At 44.8% G+C, this 18,648-nt stretch overlaps 1 protein-coding gene across 15 annotated transcripts in view; it reads right to left on the bottom strand.

The window, feature by feature from the left end:
- CAMK2D (calcium/calmodulin dependent protein kinase II delta) overlaps window positions 1-18,648 on the bottom strand; it is a 330,923-nt gene that overhangs the window by 79,596 nt on the left and 232,679 nt on the right. For all 15 annotated transcript variants that reach the window (XM_068280781.1, XM_068280836.1, XM_068280817.1 and 12 more), the window contains exons 7-8: window positions 5,201-5,303; window positions 695-778 (exon numbers count right to left, since the gene is read on the bottom strand). In XM_068280781.1, coding sequence (XP_068136882.1) covers window positions 695-778; window positions 5,201-5,303 — 187 coding nt within the window. The remainder of the gene's footprint in view (window positions 1-694; window positions 779-5,200; window positions 5,304-18,648) is intronic.

Here is an 18,648-nt window from a genome sequence, read left to right as displayed (position 1 = left end):
CGTCTGTGCTTATAGAAAAACTAATAGATTTTGAGTTGCACTACTCTTGAACTATACAGTGAACAAAAAAGAATGCATGCCTTTGCAAGTACATTTGGTGCATGTGTTTTGAATGCAAGAGGTGTATTTTTCTATAATTAACTCTGCACACCTATGCTGTTCAGTCATTCAGATGCAGCCTGTCTTAGGAAGCGCTGCCATCTCTCCCTGCTGTCCAAAAAAAGTTTACTTTATGGCTAGCTGCTCTCATTTGATACGTTTACATATTTTATGTTTGCATTCAGTTTTTATTCAGAGATTATGGCTCTAGTGCATAGTTAAGCATCTGTTTTGAATACAAGGTGTGTATTTGCCTCTAGGGGGCTCTGCACTCCTCTGTTGGTAGTCATTTCAGATGTGGCCTGGTTGTAGGATGTTCTGCCAATTCTTCCCTGTTATGAAAGTAATTTGACTTCCTTTTCTGCTGTTGACCCTAGGCATGATGGATTTCACTATATATATGCAAAATAATAATAATAATTTCTACTGAGATTCACAAGTACCTGCTCAGGGAATACCAAAGTGTACAATTAGTTGCTCATGCCAACTGCAAAGATCATGAAGAGTCATTATACAGATGTAATACTGCTTTGACTATCACATGCTTGGGTTTCAAAGAAAGAAATCTTGCAACATGCAATGAAAGATGGCTTACCACATGCCCACATATCCACAGGCTTGCCATAAGGATCCTTTCGTAAGACTTCTGGAGAGAGGTACCCAGGTGTTCCAGCAAAGCCTGTTACAAATAACAGAAACAGAGAAAACAGGAATTTGTATTAAACATACCTCAAAATCTGTCATAAACCATCTGGAATAAACATTCTAGAGATAATAAAGAAGGTCTGGTCTCAGGTGTTTATGTGTACACATGAATTTTGAGAAATTGGGAACCTTCTTCAATTCCCTATCAAGTAGAAAAAAAGTATAACCTTCCCATTTGCAGAGCTTCCTCCAATGTTATGAAATTTGTGGAACGGTATTGCTCATGGTTAGGCTTGAAAATCCTTGGATCATACCAACCTGTATAAGGGACTTGGGGTTAAAACTTGGGAAAGGGCATGCTCTTTTTAAAAAAATAATTTATTTATTTTTTTGTAACATACATCTCTGCCTTGTGTAAATGCATCAGTGCAACAGTTGAGTACTGCATCATTCCTAATGGCCAGGGTTCAGTAAATTAGTACCTCTTACAGCTAACATGGACTGTTTTGCTTTGTAAAGTTGTAAAATACTCTATTTAACATTCACACTCTCTTTTTTAGAGAATCATCTTCCTATTCTGTAAACAGCTGTGCCATAGAACTCATGAGATAAATAAACAACCACTGTCCATGTGAAAGTTTAACAGGTGCACTTTAAGTAAGGATGCCATGGCATGTGCTACACCAGTGGCTTGATTTTCCAAGTTATCATCAGGCAGGCAATCAACAACAAACCTAAGTGATTCTGCAAAACTGGACTAAATTTACTAAAGTTGGTCACCCCTTAATAGTGAAGGCTTTGCATGCTTCGCCTGAGTCATTTCAGACTGCAGCAAGTGTTTTTGTAAATTTAGTTACTAAACAGTTGCACTACAACAGTCATTAGCACTAACTCTGCTTTTAAAAGTAAAACATTTTCTTGCAAGTGAACAACCATTTATTCACTAAACTTTTAGAAAAAGCTTACATAATCAAATTTAAACCAGGCAAGGATTGCAAATTCTTGGCACTTAAAGGGATACTGTAGGGAGGTCGGGGGAAATGAGTTGAACTTACCCGGGGCTTCTAATGGTCCCCCGCAGACATCCTGTGTTGGCGCAGCCACTCACCGATGCTCCGGCCCCACCTCCAGTTCACTTCTGGAATTTCTGACTTTAAAGTCAGAAAACCACTGCGCCTGCGTTGCCATGTCCTCACTCCCGCTGGTGATGTCACCAGGAGTGTACTGCGCAGACACAGACCATACTGGGCTTGCGCTTTCCGCTCTTGGTGACATCAGCGGGATCGAGGACACAGCAACGCAGGCGAAGTGGTTTTCAGACTTTAAAGTCTGAAATTCCAGAAGTGAACCGGAGATGGGGCCGGAGCATCGGTGAGTGGCTGCGCCAACACAGGATGTCTGCGGGGGACCGTTAGAAGCCCCGGGTAAGTTCAACTCATTTTCCCCTGACCCCCCCTACAGCATCCCTTTAAGAACAGACATTTCTTAGGTAAAGTACCAATGTGTGTGCATGTGTGTGAGTAGAATGAAGTCTGAGTATTGGAAGAATACTTCTACTATGGACATTAAATAAATGCTACCTTTAATGTTTGGCATGGCCAACACACTTGGGTACTATATGACAGGGCTTCCCAACCCTGTCCTCAAGTACTACCAACAGTGCATGTTTTGTGGAAATCCACAGAGGTAGCTAGTCAGCTTTGCTAAGCCGAGCTCACCATTAAAAAAATCAAAGTTAAGATAAGGCTGTCTTCTAGGCAATCTTACTTATGAGTCTTAAAACAAACCCATTTAAGCTCCAGTAGATTCCATTTTTGTAACACAGTTGAAAGTTTATCCCTGCCCCCTCCCGCCATAATACTATGGTTCTGCTTCTGCATTGAGAGTCTCTGGACATCAGTTATCTAGGAGTACAAAACTGACCCGCCCAAACTGAACAGCAGTTCATTTTCAAAAACTGTCAGCAGGAAAAGGAAATTGAAACCTAGAAAACAGCTTTTCTTTACTTTGATTTTTTATTTGTTAGTTCAGGTTACACTGCATGAAAATAGCAAAAATGCACACAACATCTTTCTTCTGCTCTGTCCTACTAGCCATTTATGCTTATTGAAACAGCAAATCAAAACTAATAGGTCTATAATAGTTTTTTTGCCGTTTTAAATCATACTATTCATCATTAAAGAGTACAGGGAATGGTGATAAATTGATATAACTATTCCAAATAAAAATGTAACTCCGAAAGTAATGCGGGGATTAGTCAGTACAAATTCCAACCAAATGTAAAGTGCTGGCCTTCACTGCCTGCCAAATGAGCCTGCCTATTTGTAAATATGCACACAAAATGACTAATATGCTTCTGGCTTATTACCAGTGTGCGAGGAACAGAGCATAGGGAGTTTGTGAGGACTGCCTATCTCAGCTAGCAAGGAATATTCAGCTATGTTATTATCACACAGCTGCATAAATCACTAGCTAGCATAAATGAATATGTGAAAGGCACTGTAATGCCATTATAAAGAATTCAATTATTCAAACAGAATAAAAAAACTCTCAAGTGACACCCACCCACAAATTTAGACCCGTAAAGTAGGACAGTTACTTTGTAAATAGCATTAAATATCTTCCTACTCTCCAGCTATGTGTCTCATGAACTGTCCATCTTAAAACTTAGGCCTTCACCTCATAGGGCCCTGAGGGTCTTTTGACTATACTTTATTGGATTTGAATCTGCTAGAAGTCCTCATTGCAGCATAATACACCAGATTAGGACAGCTAACAGTTATTATTATTTAGTATTTATAAAGTACTGACATTTTCCACAGCACTTTACACAGTAACTAGTATTTAACTGCTTCCAGACTAAAGCAGTATGAATCTACGTCCTGCAGATGGCGCTGCTGCTCTGACTGGACATAGATTCTACTGCTTCGGTATTAAGCATCCTTGCCACTACGCCTATCTCGCTGCTCTTTCCACCTCGCAATTCGCTCGCTCTGCTGTCTATAAGATGGCAGAGCTCTGTAAGCAGGTCAAGAGCCGCTTTCATTGGCATCCTGACCGTGTGATCACGGAGAGACAATCACATTGGCTCACATCAATACACGCCGTCAGGAGCCAATGAAAGGGGCTCCTGGCTGGCTGACAACACTCTGCCATTATAGAGATGGCAGAGAGAAGGGCTTACGGCGATGGGACAGCGGTTATGTGTGGCCATTCGTTGGTATGCTGCGGTTTTTGGTACCAGCAGTCTCTGGTCCTTAAGGGGCCAAAGACTGCTGGTACAAAAGTGATTTAATACTTTTGGGGATTTTCACTCTCACCAAATGCCCTTCTTGAGTAAATGCAATATCTGCAGTGACTTCTGGGTACTATCACTCTAAAGGTCCACATATCCTCTGAGGATTTACATGTAAAAAGGGCTTGGAAAATTTGAGTGCAGAGTAAAGCTGCTAGTAGAATACCGGCGGTATTGCTTCTACTGCCTCCAAACACCAATTCTGTCCCTTGGTACTACTACAACTAGCCCTCTTGTGAGCCCTACACCTAACCCTACCTGTCCCATCTTTAAGGTAGTTTGGGCTTATGCTATGTCGATTTCAAAATTATACTCCAGGCACAGTGAAGCTGCAATTAATTTTGCAGTCTATGGCGGTGCCCAAGTTACCTTCCTCCATTTGAGGAACTAGGTCATGAAATGCATGAGGATAATGTTTCTATAACATAACATCCTTTTTACATCTGTGTACGAGTATACCAGCTCTAGGAGATAACTTTTATTTGTTGTATGAGATTAAATGGTGGGGAATCTATATTCATCATATACTGTATTTTAGATCGTACTGCTCTCAGGCCCTTTTTAAGTCCTGCTTAAAAAATTTCCAACAAATATAGTGCTTTTAATCTAATTCCACTGCTGTTTTTATTTGATGATTTACGTGTGATAAGTGTTTATATGTTACCATTTACTAATGATCACTATGTTCGCTTTACATTTGCTTTGTAGTACTTTACATTTCACTGGTTATAAAAAAATAAATTAATCAATAAATAAAATTGACACATTGTTAAAAATAATAGCAGATTGGCATATTATTTATATATGAACTCAGTCCGTCAGGTAAGGTGTCAGTAGTGATTTTACAGCAGAGTCCATATTACAGCAAGAATGCTCATCTGTGTAAAGTGAATAATCGATTGGCTGAACAAGCAGTTCTTTAGTAAAAGAATGTGGTCACAATCTATATACCGCTTTCCCTTTCAAAATATCATATGTCGCTGTGGGCAGGGTGAGTCATGTTACAACGCATGAATGTTTCATAAGAATGACCACATAAGCATGCCTTCTTCTCATACCCAAATTTGTGGTATCATTACCCTGCAGTTTAGCTGTGAGAAACTCAGCAGACAAAAATATTGACGGTAATCATATGAGTAAGGCTTCAGTCTAATTTCTTACCGAACCATGCTTGCTGGTCTCCTTGAACTTCTATAGCTAGGCCAAAATCTGCAAGTTTCACCGCTGCACCTTTTGATTTGCTAGCTAAGAGCAAATTTTCTGGCTTTATTTTATGGAGAGAAGAAGAGAAACATATTCTAATTAGAAACAAAGCATCCTTGCATGTTGATAAATCTGAAACTGTAAATTCCTGCAAAGGTTTGGAGTTTGAGAAGAATAGGATGACCTCTACAGGATCATTAAACGGTACCTTGATTTACCAAATTCATTATCTTCACCATGTGATTTACTAGATATAAACTACTCCACTACTTAAGGAATAAAGCAGTTTGAAAAAAACACACCCTTATACATCCCTAGAGAGCACCAAAATCTTTAAGTTTATATTCCCACCTTGCATCTTAACCACTTGAGGACCTAGGGCTTTCTACCCCTTAAGGACCGGCCACTTTTTTTCCATTCAGACCACTGCAGCTTTCACGGTTTATTGCTCGCTCATACAACCTACCACCTAAATGAATTTTGGCTCCTTTTCTTGTCACTAATAAAGCTTTCTTTTGGTGCTATTTGATTGCTCCTGCGATTTTTACTTTTTATTATATTCATCAAAAAAGACATGAATTTTGGCAAAAAAATGATTTTTTTTAACTTTCTGTGCTGACATTTTTCAAATAAAGTAAAATTTCTGTATACATGCAGCGCGAAAAATGTGGACAAACATGTTTTTGATAAAAAAAAAACCCATTCAGTGTATATTTATTGGTTTGGGTAAAAGTTATAGCGTTTACAAACTATGGTGCAAAAAGTGAATTTTCCCATTTTCAAGCATCTCTGACTTTTCTGACCCCCTGTCATGTTTCATGAGGGGCTAGAATTCCAGGATAGTATAAATACCCCCCAAATGACCCCATTTTGGAAAGAAGACATCCCAAAGTATTCACTGAGAGGCATAGTGAGTTCATAGAAGATATTATTTTTTGTCACAAGTAAGCGGAAAATGACACTTTGTGAGAAAAAAAAAAAAAAAAAAGTTTCCATTTCTTCTAACTTGCGACAAAAAAAAAAATGAAATCTGCCACGGACTCACCATGCCCCTCTCTGAATACCTTGAAGGGTCTACTTTCCAAAATGGGGTCATTTGTGGGGTGTGTTTACTGTCCTGACATTTTGGGGGGTGCTAAATTGTAAGCACCCCTGTAAAGCCTAAAGGTGCTCATTGGACTTTGGACCCCTTAACGCAGTTAGGCTGCAAAAAAGTGCCACACATGTGGTATTGCCGTACTCAGGAGAAGTAGTATAATGTGTTTTGGGGTGTATTTTTACACATACCCATGCTGGGTGGGAGAAATATCTCTGTAAATGACAATTTGTTAATTTTTTTTACACACAATTGTCCATTTACAGAGATCTTTCTCCCACTCAGCATGGGTATGTGTAAAAATACACCACAAAACACATTATACTACTTCTCCTGAGTACGGCGATACCACATGTGTGGCACTTTTTTGCACCTAACTGCGCTAAAGGGCCCAAAGTCCAATGAGTACCTTTAGGATTTCACAGGTCATTTTGAGAAATTTCGTTTCAAGACTACTCCTCACGGTTTAGGGCCCCTAAAATGCCAGGGCAGTATAGGAACCCCACAAATGACCCCATTTTAGAAAGAAGACACCCCAAGGTATTCCGTTAGGAGTATGGTGAGTTCATAGAAGATTTTATTTTTTGTCAAAAGTTAGCGGAAAATGACACTTTGTGAAAAAACACAATTAAAATCAATTTCCGCTAACTTGTGACAAAAAATAAAATCTTGTATGAACTCGCCATACTACTAACGGAATACCTTGGGGTGTCTTCTTTCTAAAATGGGGTCATTTGTGGGGTTCCTATACTGCCCTGGCATTTTAGGGCCCCTAAACCGTGAGGAGTAGTCTTGAAACGAAATTTCTCAAAATGACCTGTGAAATCCTAAAGGTACTCATTGGACTTTGGGCCCTTTAGCGCAGTTAGGGTGCAAAAAAGTGCCACATGTGGTATCGCCATACTCGGGAGAAGTAGTACAATGTGTTTTGGGGTGTATTTTTACACATACCCATGCTGGGTGGGAGAAATACCTCTGTAAATGGACAATTGTGTGTAAAAAAATCAAAAGATTGTCATTTACAGAGGTATTTCTCCCACCCAGCATGGGTATGTGTAAAAATACACCCCAAAACACATTATACTACTTCTCCCGAGTACGGCGATACCACATGTGTGGCACTTTTTTGCACCCTAACTGCACTAAGGGGCCCAAAGTCCAATGAGTACCTTTAGGATTTCACAGGTCATTTTTGTTTCAAGACTACTCCTCGCGGTTTAGGGCCCCTAAAATGCCAGGGCAGTATAGGAACCCCACTAATGACCCCATTTTAGAAAGAAGACACCCCAAGGTATTCCGTTAGGAGTATGGTGAGTTCATAGAAGTTTTTATTTTTTTGTCACAAGTTAGCGGAAATTGATTTTAATAGTTTTTTTTCACAGTGTGAAAGTGTCATTTTCCGCTAACTTGTGACAAAAAATAAAATCTTCTATGAACTCACCATACTCCGTACGGAATACCTTTGGGTGTCTTCTTTCTAGAATGGGGTCATTTGTGGGGTTCCTATACTGCCCTGGCATTTTAGGGGCCCTAAACCGTGAGGAGTAGTCTTGAAACCAAATGTCGCAAAATGACCTGTGAAATCCTAAAGGTACTCATTGGACTTTGGGCCCCTTAGCGTACTTAGGGTGTAAAAAAGTGCCACACATGTGGTACCGCCGTACTCAGGAGAAGTAGTATAATGCGTTTTGGGGTGTATTTTTACACAAACCCATGCTGGGTGGGAGAAATACCTCTGTAAATGACAATCTTTTGATTTTTTTACACACAATTGTCCATTTACAGAGGTATTTCTCCCACCCAGCATGGGTATGTGTAAAAATACACCCCAAAACACATTATACTACTTTTCCTGAGTACGGCGGTACCACATGTGTGACACTTTTTTGCAGCCTAGGTGCGCTAAGGGGCCCAACGTCCTATTCACAGATCATTTTGAAGCATTTGTTTTCTAGACTACTCCTCGCGGTTTAGGGCCCCTAAAATGCCAGGGCAGTATAGGAACCCCACAAGTGACCCCATTTTAGAAAGAAGACACCCCAAGGTATTCCGTTAGGTGTATGGCGAGTTCATAGAAGATTTTATTTTTTGTCACAAGTTAGTGAAAAATGACACTTTGTGAAAAAAAACCAATAAAAATTAATTTCCGCTAACTTTTGACAAAAAATAAAATCTTCTATGAACTCGTCATACACTTAACAGAATACCTTGGGGTGTCTTTTTTTTCTAAAATGGGGTCACTTGTGGGGTTCCTATACCGCCCTGGCATTTTACAGGCCCAAAACCGTGAGTAGTCTGGAAACCAAATGTCTCAAAATGACTGTTCAGGGGTATAAGCATCTGCAAATTTTGACTGTTCAGGGGTATAAGCATCTGCAAATTTTGATGACAGGTGGTCTATGAGGGGGCGAATTTTGTGGAACCGGTCATAAGCAGGGTGGCCTTTTAGATGACAGGTTGTATTGGGCCTGATCTGATGGATAGGAGTGCTAGGGGGGTGACAGGAGGTTATTGATGGGTGTCTCAGGGGGTGGTTAGAGGGGAAAATAGATGCAATCAATGCACTGGGGAGGTGATCGGAAGGGGGTCTGAGGGGGATCTGAGGGTTTGGCCGAGTGATCAGGAGCCCACACGGGGCAAATTGGGGCCTGATCTGATGGGTAGGTGTGCTAGGGGGTGACAGGAGGTGATTGATGGGTGTCTCAAGGTGTGATTAGAGGGGGGAATAGATGAAAGCAATGCACTGGCGAGGTGATCAGGGCTGGGGTCTGAGGGCATTCTGAGGGTGTGGGCGGGTGATTGAGTGCCCTAGGGGCAGATAAAAGTCTAATCTGATAGGTAGCAGTGACAGGGGGTGATTGATGGGTAATTAGTGGGTGTTTAGGGTAGAGAATAGATGGAAACACTGCGCTTGGGTGGTGATCTGATGTCGGATCTGCGGGCGATCTATTGGTGTGGGTGGGTGATCAGTTTGCCCGCAAGGGGCAGGTTAGGGGCTGATTGATGGGTGGCAGTGACAGCGGGTGATTGATGTGTGGCAGTGACAGGGGGTGATTGATGGGTGGCAGTGACAGGGGGTGATTGATGGGTGATAGGTGATTGGCAGGTGATTGACAGGTGATCAGTGGGTTATTACAGGGAAGGACAGATGTAAATATTGCACTGGCGAATTGATAAGGGGGGGGTCTGAGGGCAATCTGAGCGTGTAGGCGGGTGATTGGGTGCCGGCAAGGGGCAGATTAGGGTCTGATCTGTTGGGTAACAGTGACAGGTGGTGATAGGGGGTGATTGATGGGTAATTAGTGGGTGTTTAGAGGAGAGAATAGATGTAAACGCTGCGCTTGGGTGGTGATCTGATGTCGGATCTGCGGGCGATCTATTGGTGTGGGTGGGTGATCAGATTGCCCGCAAGGGGCAGGTTAGGGGCTGATTGTTGGGTGGCAGTGACAGGGGGTGACAGGGGGTGATTGATGGGTGATAAGTGATTGGCAGGTGATTGACAGGTGATCAGTGGGTTATTACAGGGAAGAACAGATGTAATTAATGCACTGGTGAATTGATAAGGGGGGGTCAGAGGGCAATCTGAGCGTGTGGGCGGGTGATTGGGTGCCCGCAAGGGGCAGATTAGGGTCTGATCTGATAGGTAAAAGTGACAGGTGGTGATAGGGGGTGATTGATGGGTAATTAGTGGGTGTTTAGAGAAGATAACAGATGTAAACGATACATTTGGGAGGTAATCTGACGGCGGGTTTGCGGGCGATCTAATGGTGTGGGTGGGTGATCAGATTGCCCGCAAGGGGCAGGTTAGGGGCTGATTGATGGGTGGCAGTGACAGGGGGTGACAGGGGGTGATTGATGGGTGATAGGTGATTGGCAGGTGATTGACAGGTGATCAGTGGGTTATTACAGGGAAGAACAGATGTAATTAATGCACTGGTGAATTGATAAGGGGGGGTCAGAGGGCAATCTGAGCGTGTGGGCGGGTGATTGGGTGCCCGCAAGGGGCAGATTAGGGTCTGATCTGATAGGTAAAAGTGACAGGTGGTGATAGGGGGTGATTGATGGGTGATTGATGGGTAATTAGTGGGTGTTTAGAGGAGAGAATAGATGTAAACAATGGATTTGGGAGGTGATCTGATGTCGGATCTGTGGGCGATCTATTGGTGTGGGTGGGTGATCAGATTGCCCGCAAGGGGCAGGTTAGGGGCTGATTGATGGGTGGCAGTGACAGGGGGTGATTGACGGGTGATTGACGGGTGATTGACAGGTGATCAGGGGGATAGATGCATACAGTAAACAGGGGGGGTGGTCTGGGGGGGGGGGGTCTGGGGAGAATCTGAGGGGTGGGAGGTGATCAGGAGGGGGCAGGGAGCAGGGGGGGGGATAAAAAAAAATAGCGTTGACAGATAGTGACAGGGAGTGATTGATGGGTGATTAGGGGGGTGATTGGGTGCAAACAGGGGTCTGGGGGGTGGGCAGGGGGGGGTCTGATGGGTGCTGTGGGCGATCTGGGGTAGGGGGGGGGAGAAATCAGTGTGCTTGGGTGCAGACTAGGGTGGCTGCAGCCTGCCCTGGTGGTCCCTCGGACACTGGGACCACCAGGGCAGGAGGCAGCCTGTATAATACACTTTGTAAACATTACAAAGTGTATTATACACTTTGTATGCGGCGATCGCGGGGTTAACATCCCGCCGGCGCTTCCGTATAGCCGGCGGGATGTTGCGGCGGGCGAGCGGTGACAGGCGCCAGCGGAGGATCGCGTCACGGATGACGCGATCGCTCCGCACATGCCCTTAGAAGGTCCGCCGCCTCTGTGGGTGAGCCGGTCCTTCAGGGCTCCACTTCCCGGCCGCCGCTGTGCGTTAGGCGGTCGGGAAGTGGTTAACAACTGCACTATCCTCTTGTGTAGTGTTCCACCAGGGCCGGCCTTAGGTTTCACAGCGCCCTGAGCGAAACCTTATTTTGGTGCCCCCCCCCCCATTCATCCTCTTCACGCGCGCACACATACGTAGGCAGATCCCCCCTTTATTATATAAAGGCAGATTCCCCCCTTTAGTGTATGTATAGGCTAGGCTTGCAGATCCTCTTTTAGTGTATATAGGCAGATCCAAGACTATGACTATGGTAGGATTAGCTTGTGAGTTTCACTGAGGACAGCCAGTGACATGACTATGTACTATGTAAAGTGCTGCAGGAGAGGTCAGTGCTATAGAAATAAATAATAATAATATGGTAGGACATTAGGCTATGACTATGGTAGGATTAGATTGTGAGCTCCTCTGAGGACAGTGACATGACTATGTACTCTGTAAAGTGCTGCAGAAGATGCCAGTGCTGTGTAAATAAATGATAAATGGTAGCACAATGGGCTATGACTATGTTAGAACAGCACAGCCGCGTAGTGGTTAGCACTCTCGGCTTGCAGCGCTGAGTCCCTGATTTAAATACCAGTCAGGCCAACATATGCATGGAGTTTGTATGCCCCCCCCCTGTCTGCGTGGGTTTCCTCTGGGCACTCTGGATTCCTCCTGCATCCCAAAAACATACAGATAATTTAATTAGCTTTCCCCTAAATTGGCCCTAGACAGGAATACATCTACTACACTGATACATACATAGACATAGTAGGAGTATGGTAGGGATTAGATTGTGAGCTCCTCTGAGGGAGTTAGTGACAAGACTATGTACTCTGTACAGTGCTGCCGAAGATATCAGCACTAAATAAAATTTATAATAAAAAAAATGGTAGGATTAGACTGTGGGCTCCTCTGAAGACAGTCCGTGACATGACTATGTACTCTGTAAAGTGCTGCAGAAGATGTCAGTGCTATATAAATACATCATAATAATATGGGAGGACATTAGACTATGACTATGGTAGGATTAGACTGTGAGCTCCTCAGAGGAAAGTCAGTGACATGACTATGTACTCTGTAAAGTGCTGCAGAAGATCATGTCAGTGTTATATAAATGAATGATAATAATAATAATATGGTAGGACATTATAGGGATGCACATAGACTTAGGCAAAGAAGGTGGACGGGGGGGGGGGGGGGAGCATGGAAGGTGGGCGGGGGCGGGGGGGAAGCATGGAAGGTGGGCACAGGGGGACGCATGGAAGGTGGGCACAGGGGGGACGCATGGAAGGTGGGCACAGGGGGGACGCATGGAAGGTGGGCACAGGGGGAATACATGGAAGGTGGGCACAGGGGGAATACATGGAAGGTGGGCACAGGGGATGCATGGAGAAGGTGGGCACAGGGGACGCATGGAGAAGGTGGGCACAGGGGACGCATGGAGAAGGTGGGCACAGGGGACGCATGGAAGGTGGGCACAGGGGGCTGCATGGAAGGTGGGCACAGGGGGGATGCATGGAAGGTGGGCACAGGGGGGCTGCATGGAAGGTGGGCACAGGGGGGCTGCATGGAAGGTGGGCACAGGGGACGCATGGAGAAGGTGGGCACAGGGGGGCTGCATGAGAAGGTGGGCACAGCACAGCATGCAAGGAAGGTGGGCACAGTAGGAAGCCAGGAGAGTAGTCACACAGAGAGATGCACAGGGAGAGAGGGTGAACACAGGATAGAGACAGAGATGGACACAAGACTAGAGATCAAATGACAGAAATAGGAAGCCAGAATATATCACCTTCTCCCTCTCTGGCCCTCAGTTTGGCTGTGTCTCTGCTCCCACCTCCATGTACGGCTTGCAGGCTAGTATCTAGTTGTTATCTGTCTCCGATCTCCCCCTCCGTGTACAGCTGCTGGCTGGGTCTGCCTGCGTCTCTGATCTTCCTCTCTCCTCCTGGTACACCTCCCAGTCCTCGTCTCCCTCCACTGCTCCTCACTCCTCTTAGTACAAATTTTGCGCCACAGTAGCTGCTGAACGCTGACACGCATCACGCAGCTGAAGAGACATCAAGAAGGGAGGAAGCAGGAGGAGGGGTAGGCGGGGCACTGGTCCTTCTACTGCTAATCAGCAGCTCAGTATTGACGAACACTGAGTACGAACTTGGGCGGAGCTACCATGAAAGATGGACCTGCCAGAGCCCGCAGCCAATATTCGCCAGAACGGCAGGAGCGCCCCTGGAAGCTGGCGCCCTGAGCGACCGCTCTGGTCGCTCAGGTCAAAGGCCGGCCGTGTGTTCCATTAACAAGGCTCTCACCTCTGCAGTTCCCCATAAATGCCATAGGTAGACTCGCCTATCCTTCTCTCTATTTATCATTTGTTGCTCTCCTCAGCAAATCTCTACATTGGATTTCAGTTCACCCGAGAATCAAATTCAAGCTGATTTGCCTTCAAATAACTTCACTGCTCCTGTTTCACTTACATTTAACCCTCTGGGCGATACAATTAGATCGCCCAGGAGGGGGCGCAGCACTTTTTTTCTTAAAATTTTTTAATTTTTTAAATCATGTAGCGAGCCCTGGGCTCGCTACATGATAGCTGCTTCGCAGCGGCATCCCCCCACCCACTCCGATCGCCTTCGGCGATCAGAGTAAGCAGGAAATCCCGTTCAGAACGGGATTTCCTGCTGGGCTTCCCCGGTCGCCATGGCGACCGGGCAGGATGACGTCACCGACGTCATGGACGTCGTGACATCAGAGGGAGTCCCGATCCACCCCTCAGCACTGCCTGGCACTGATTGGCCAGGCTGCGCAAGGGGTCGGGGAGGGGGGGGGCTGCGCGGCACGGCGGCGGATCGGCGGCGATCGGAAGTTATACGCAGCTAGCAAAGTGCTAGCTGCGTGTAACATAAAAAAAAAATATGCAAATCGACCCACCAGGGCCTGAGAACTCCTCCTGCGCGACATACCCCGAGCTCAGCTCGGGATTATCGCCCAGGAGGTTAAAGAACAATTGTAACAAGGACAACGGAAGCAGCCATATTTATTTTAAGCAATACCAGTTGCCTGGCTGTCTTGCTGATCCACTGCCTCTAATATATTTAGCCATAGACCCTGAACAAGCATGCAGCAGATCAGGTGTTTCTGACATTATTGTCAGATCTGACTAGATTAGCTGCATGCTTGTTTCTAGTACTATTTAGACACTACTGAAGCCAAACAGACCAGCAGGGCTGCCAGGCAACTGGTATTGTTTAAAAGAAAATAAATATGGCAGCCTCCATATACCTCTCGCTACAGTTATCCTTTAAGCATGAATACATCCTTATCTGCCCATTCTGCTCTTCCAATAACCAACTAATGACTTTCTCTTTCACATTTTTCCCCCAACTTTGAATAGCTCCCATCTATAACACATTAAGCTCCCCTCTTCAAATGTGGTTATTCACCTTTGCTTACACTTCTGTTCATACCCTTCATTACTTTGATTACTTACCACAGTATTATTTCCTTAACTTTCTATTTTAGTGTTTTTAAAGGCTTTGCTAATTTTTCAGGATGTTTAAAAAAAAATGGACATAGAACTGACTGATATTTAGCCAGCCCTGTAAAGTTTGCTGTTGATCATTGTCATGTTATGCAAATCTTTACGCTTTAAAACAAAAAGACAACCTACTGTACTGTAAAAGTAAAGCAACAAAATAACACACTTCAGACAGTAATAGGGAATAGTAGATCAATTTCTGCAACTTTATTTCTGTGGGCAAAATCAGGAAGTATAAAACAGGAGGGAAAAGTGACACATGATCACAACCAGTCAACTAGAGACAATGCAACTAATCATATGCAATGCTCTGCAGTCAAGTGTCCCTTCTGTTTCCTGTTTTACATGTCACAATTTTGCCTGTACTACAAATTGATTATCATTTAGGTCTGGTCCACACTAGCATAGAGTTCCTGAATAGCAGTGGCGTACCTAGGGCATTTGGCACCCGGTGCTGGGTATTAAAAGACACCCCCCCTAAAAAAATGGGCATGGCCACAACCTGCGGCGTGCTTTGCGGCAAAAATGGGCGTGGTCGTGACCGGATGAGGGCGGAGCTAACTGTAATTTAAAGTATTAGCTAGTATAGTTGCTCCAGTATAGCTAGTAGTTTCCCCCAGTATAGCTGCCCCCAGTGAAGCTAGTTGCCCCAAATGAAGTTAGTATAGTTGCCCCCAGTATAGTTGCCCCAGTATAGTTGCCCCCAGTATAGCTAGTATAGTTGCCTCCAGTATAGCTGGTATAGTTGCCCCCAGTATAGCTGCCCCCCAGTATAGCAAGTTTAGTTGCCCCAGTATAGCTAGTTTAGTTGCCCCCAGTATAGCTAGTATAGCTGCCCCCAGTATAGCTAGTTCAGTTGCCCCCAGCGTAGGTAGTTTAGTTGCCCCCAGTGTAGGTAGTTTAGTTGCCGCCAGTATAGCTAGTATAGTTGCCCCCAGTATAGCTAGTATAGTTGCCCCCAGTATAGTTGCCCCAGTATAGCTAGTTTAGTTGCTCCCAGTATAGCTAGTACAGTTGCCCCCAGTATAGATGTCCCAGGAGGGGGGAAGCAGCGCTAGAAGGAGGGGCAATGGGGGCAGCAGTGGGGAGGGGGGAAATATCCCCCCCCCTCCCTCACCTGGGACCCCTCCTTCTGCCTCTCTCCCCCTCCATTTAGCGGTGGCAAGTGTGGGCTCGGCGGCGGGGAGACATGCGGAGAATTACTCACCACTTCCGCGTTCCAAGCGATGGCAGCGTCATGTCATCACAGATCTCCGCCTTCAATGCCGCCGACTGTGCTTCCGCTTATCAGGAAGCACAGTGGCCGGCTTTGAAGGCGGAGATCTGTGACGACATGACGCTGCCAGCGCTTGGAACGCAGAAGTAGTGAGTAATTCTCCGCATGTCTCCCTGCTGCCGAGCCCACACTTGCCACCGCTAAATGGAGGGGAGAGAGGCAGAAGGAGGGGTCCCAGGTGATGGGGGGGGGATATTTCCCCCCTCCCCACTGCTCCTCCTTCTAGCGCTGCTTCCCCTCCTGCTCTGCTGCTGTGGGGGGTCGTGGCGACACCCCCTGGCTGTCTGTTACCCGGTGCGCCACGCCCCCCTGCGCACTACAGTAGGAACGCCACTGCTGAATAGCATACACATTACACTATTGTTTTAGATAGCATGATTGTGGTTTTGCTCCTACTTTATTTGGATGAATAATAAGGGCTCTTTCACATTACAGAACGCGTGCAGGAGCCGATTTCCTGCACGCGCTGATGTCCTGTGGCGTGACGTCGGGAAATTGCAGTGGAGTGGCGGTAGCTCTAATTTACTTGATGGGAAAGCGCCGCTGGCTGGACGTTACAAAGCTCCTAGATGCGTTGTAACATAACGCTCTGGAACGCTTCGTCTAATGTGAACGTTAACATGAAAGTCAAATAGACTTTCAGGTTTCCTTTCTAAACGCAAACTAGGACCGATCCGTCAAAACGCTCGGATCAGTTCCTAGTGTGAAAGAGCGCTAACTACTTAAAGGTCAACTGAAGTGAGAGAGATATAGAGGCTGCCATATTGATGTCATTTTAAGCAATACCAGTTGCCCGGCCATCCTGCTGATCCTTTGCCTCTTATACTTGTAGTCATCGACCTTAAATAAGAATTTAGCAGATATTTCTGACATTGTCAAATCTGACAAGTTGCTGTATGATGGTTACTGGTGTTCAGACATTACTGTAGCCAAATAGATCAGTAGGGCTGCCAGAGATCTGGTATTATTTAAAAGGAAATAAATATGGCAAATTCTTCTCCCTACAGTTGTCCAGAAGTTTTGAATCAGGGTGATATCATTTATTGGCTAACCTAAAATAAAAACAGTAAGCATTAAGCCTCCTTCAGACTTTATTCCTGTATGTTCATGATAACTTACGTATGAAGCCTTATTGTGAACTGAGTTTCTACACTGAATATCCTCCATTCACTATACGCTGGCATCATTCATTTCACTAGAAGGTCTTTCATTACAATGACAAACACAGCGATGTCAACAGCAAACAAGGCAACTGACATAAGGAATCTGTGAAGCACCACGCGTAAACCTAGTAGACATTCGAAGGCACTTTTTTGTATTGAATTAACGTTTTATTTTAAATATGGGTCTTTAGAAAAAAGCTGAAATAGACTATTCCTCAGCACCACTATTGTATGAGGGCAGGAACAATGTTTTTCTGTCTAAAGGTGCACACTAACGGTACCATTCTTTCATCAGATGCGATCTTTCTCGACGCACTTTTTATGATCAAATTGTACTGACAACTGAGCAGATTGTGGCGAAGTTAAATGATGCTATGGTCGTTTAGAACACAAAATGTAATCGATCAGAAGGTTGGATTTTACGATCGTATCTGAAGAGAGATAAGACCCTAACTGAGCCTATTATAGGAACAATCGAAAATTACCTTCTGATTACTTATGATTGTAAAAAGTGCATCGAAAAATTACATCTGATGAAAAAAATGTACTATTAATGGGCACCTTAAGATGTAGTGTTCTTCTATAGGCTTTTATCTGTGTAAAAATAAAATCTGCTGCGGATAATACATACGCTGCACTTGAAAATGTAAGTATAACTCAACTTTTGAAAAACTGCTATAAATATTAGTGGTACAAAAGCCATTTTATAATTTGATATTATTAACTAAAATTATGAGGAGGTATGTGTGAGACTTTATGCAACCATGGCAACAGCACACTATTTGCTGCATGTTATGGTGGAAGACTTCGAATGAATTCCCATCCCATCTCCCTGCATGAATAATCACTGGTAGGAAGGCTTGTTTCACTTTTCACAAACCTGAGCTTGATTAAGTGATTACAGCAGGCTCAGACTCACATTGATATCTTACTCTAGAAACCCGCTTTAATAGCAAATGTTTGCATCTGCACATAAAAGCAAGTTAAGAACTGGAAATAATGTTCACTAAAATCCTTTCAATGTGTAGAACAGGCATTGAGGGATTTTTGGTTTCTGAGGAAAAACTAAAATTACCTCTATGGTGCCTTAGTGGCTATCCCTCCCCGCCTACACTTCTGGGTTGTGAGGCTGCAGAAACGCCTCTCTCTGATGTCAGCTATACAAGCAGGGGTTCAGGAATGCTGAAATCCCCTGCTTAGCTGGTACGGCAACGTTCACATCATGATGCGCAGATGGCTGTGCGATCGGAACGCAATGCGTACAATCGCACGCCATCTGCGCCACTACACACTGGGCATTCCATTCCAGTGAATGGGTCAGTGCTGCGCTTGCAGGCAGAACGCATGCAGCAGTATGCAAGCGCATCATATCGCATCGTACTGCTGCTCAGCGCGTATGATGTGAACGGCAGAAAGGCTGTCTATACCCTTCTGACGTTCTTGCGTGTCGCACATCATACACGCTTCCAAATATGCACGGAAG

This window comes from Hyperolius riggenbachi, chromosome 1, assembly GCF_040937935.1.
Source record: "Hyperolius riggenbachi isolate aHypRig1 chromosome 1, aHypRig1.pri, whole genome shotgun sequence".
NCBI classification, from domain to species: Eukaryota; Metazoa; Chordata; class Amphibia; order Anura; family Hyperoliidae; genus Hyperolius; species Hyperolius riggenbachi.
Note: the sequence above shows the minus strand (reverse complement) of the source record. Positions and strands in the feature narration are given on the sequence as shown.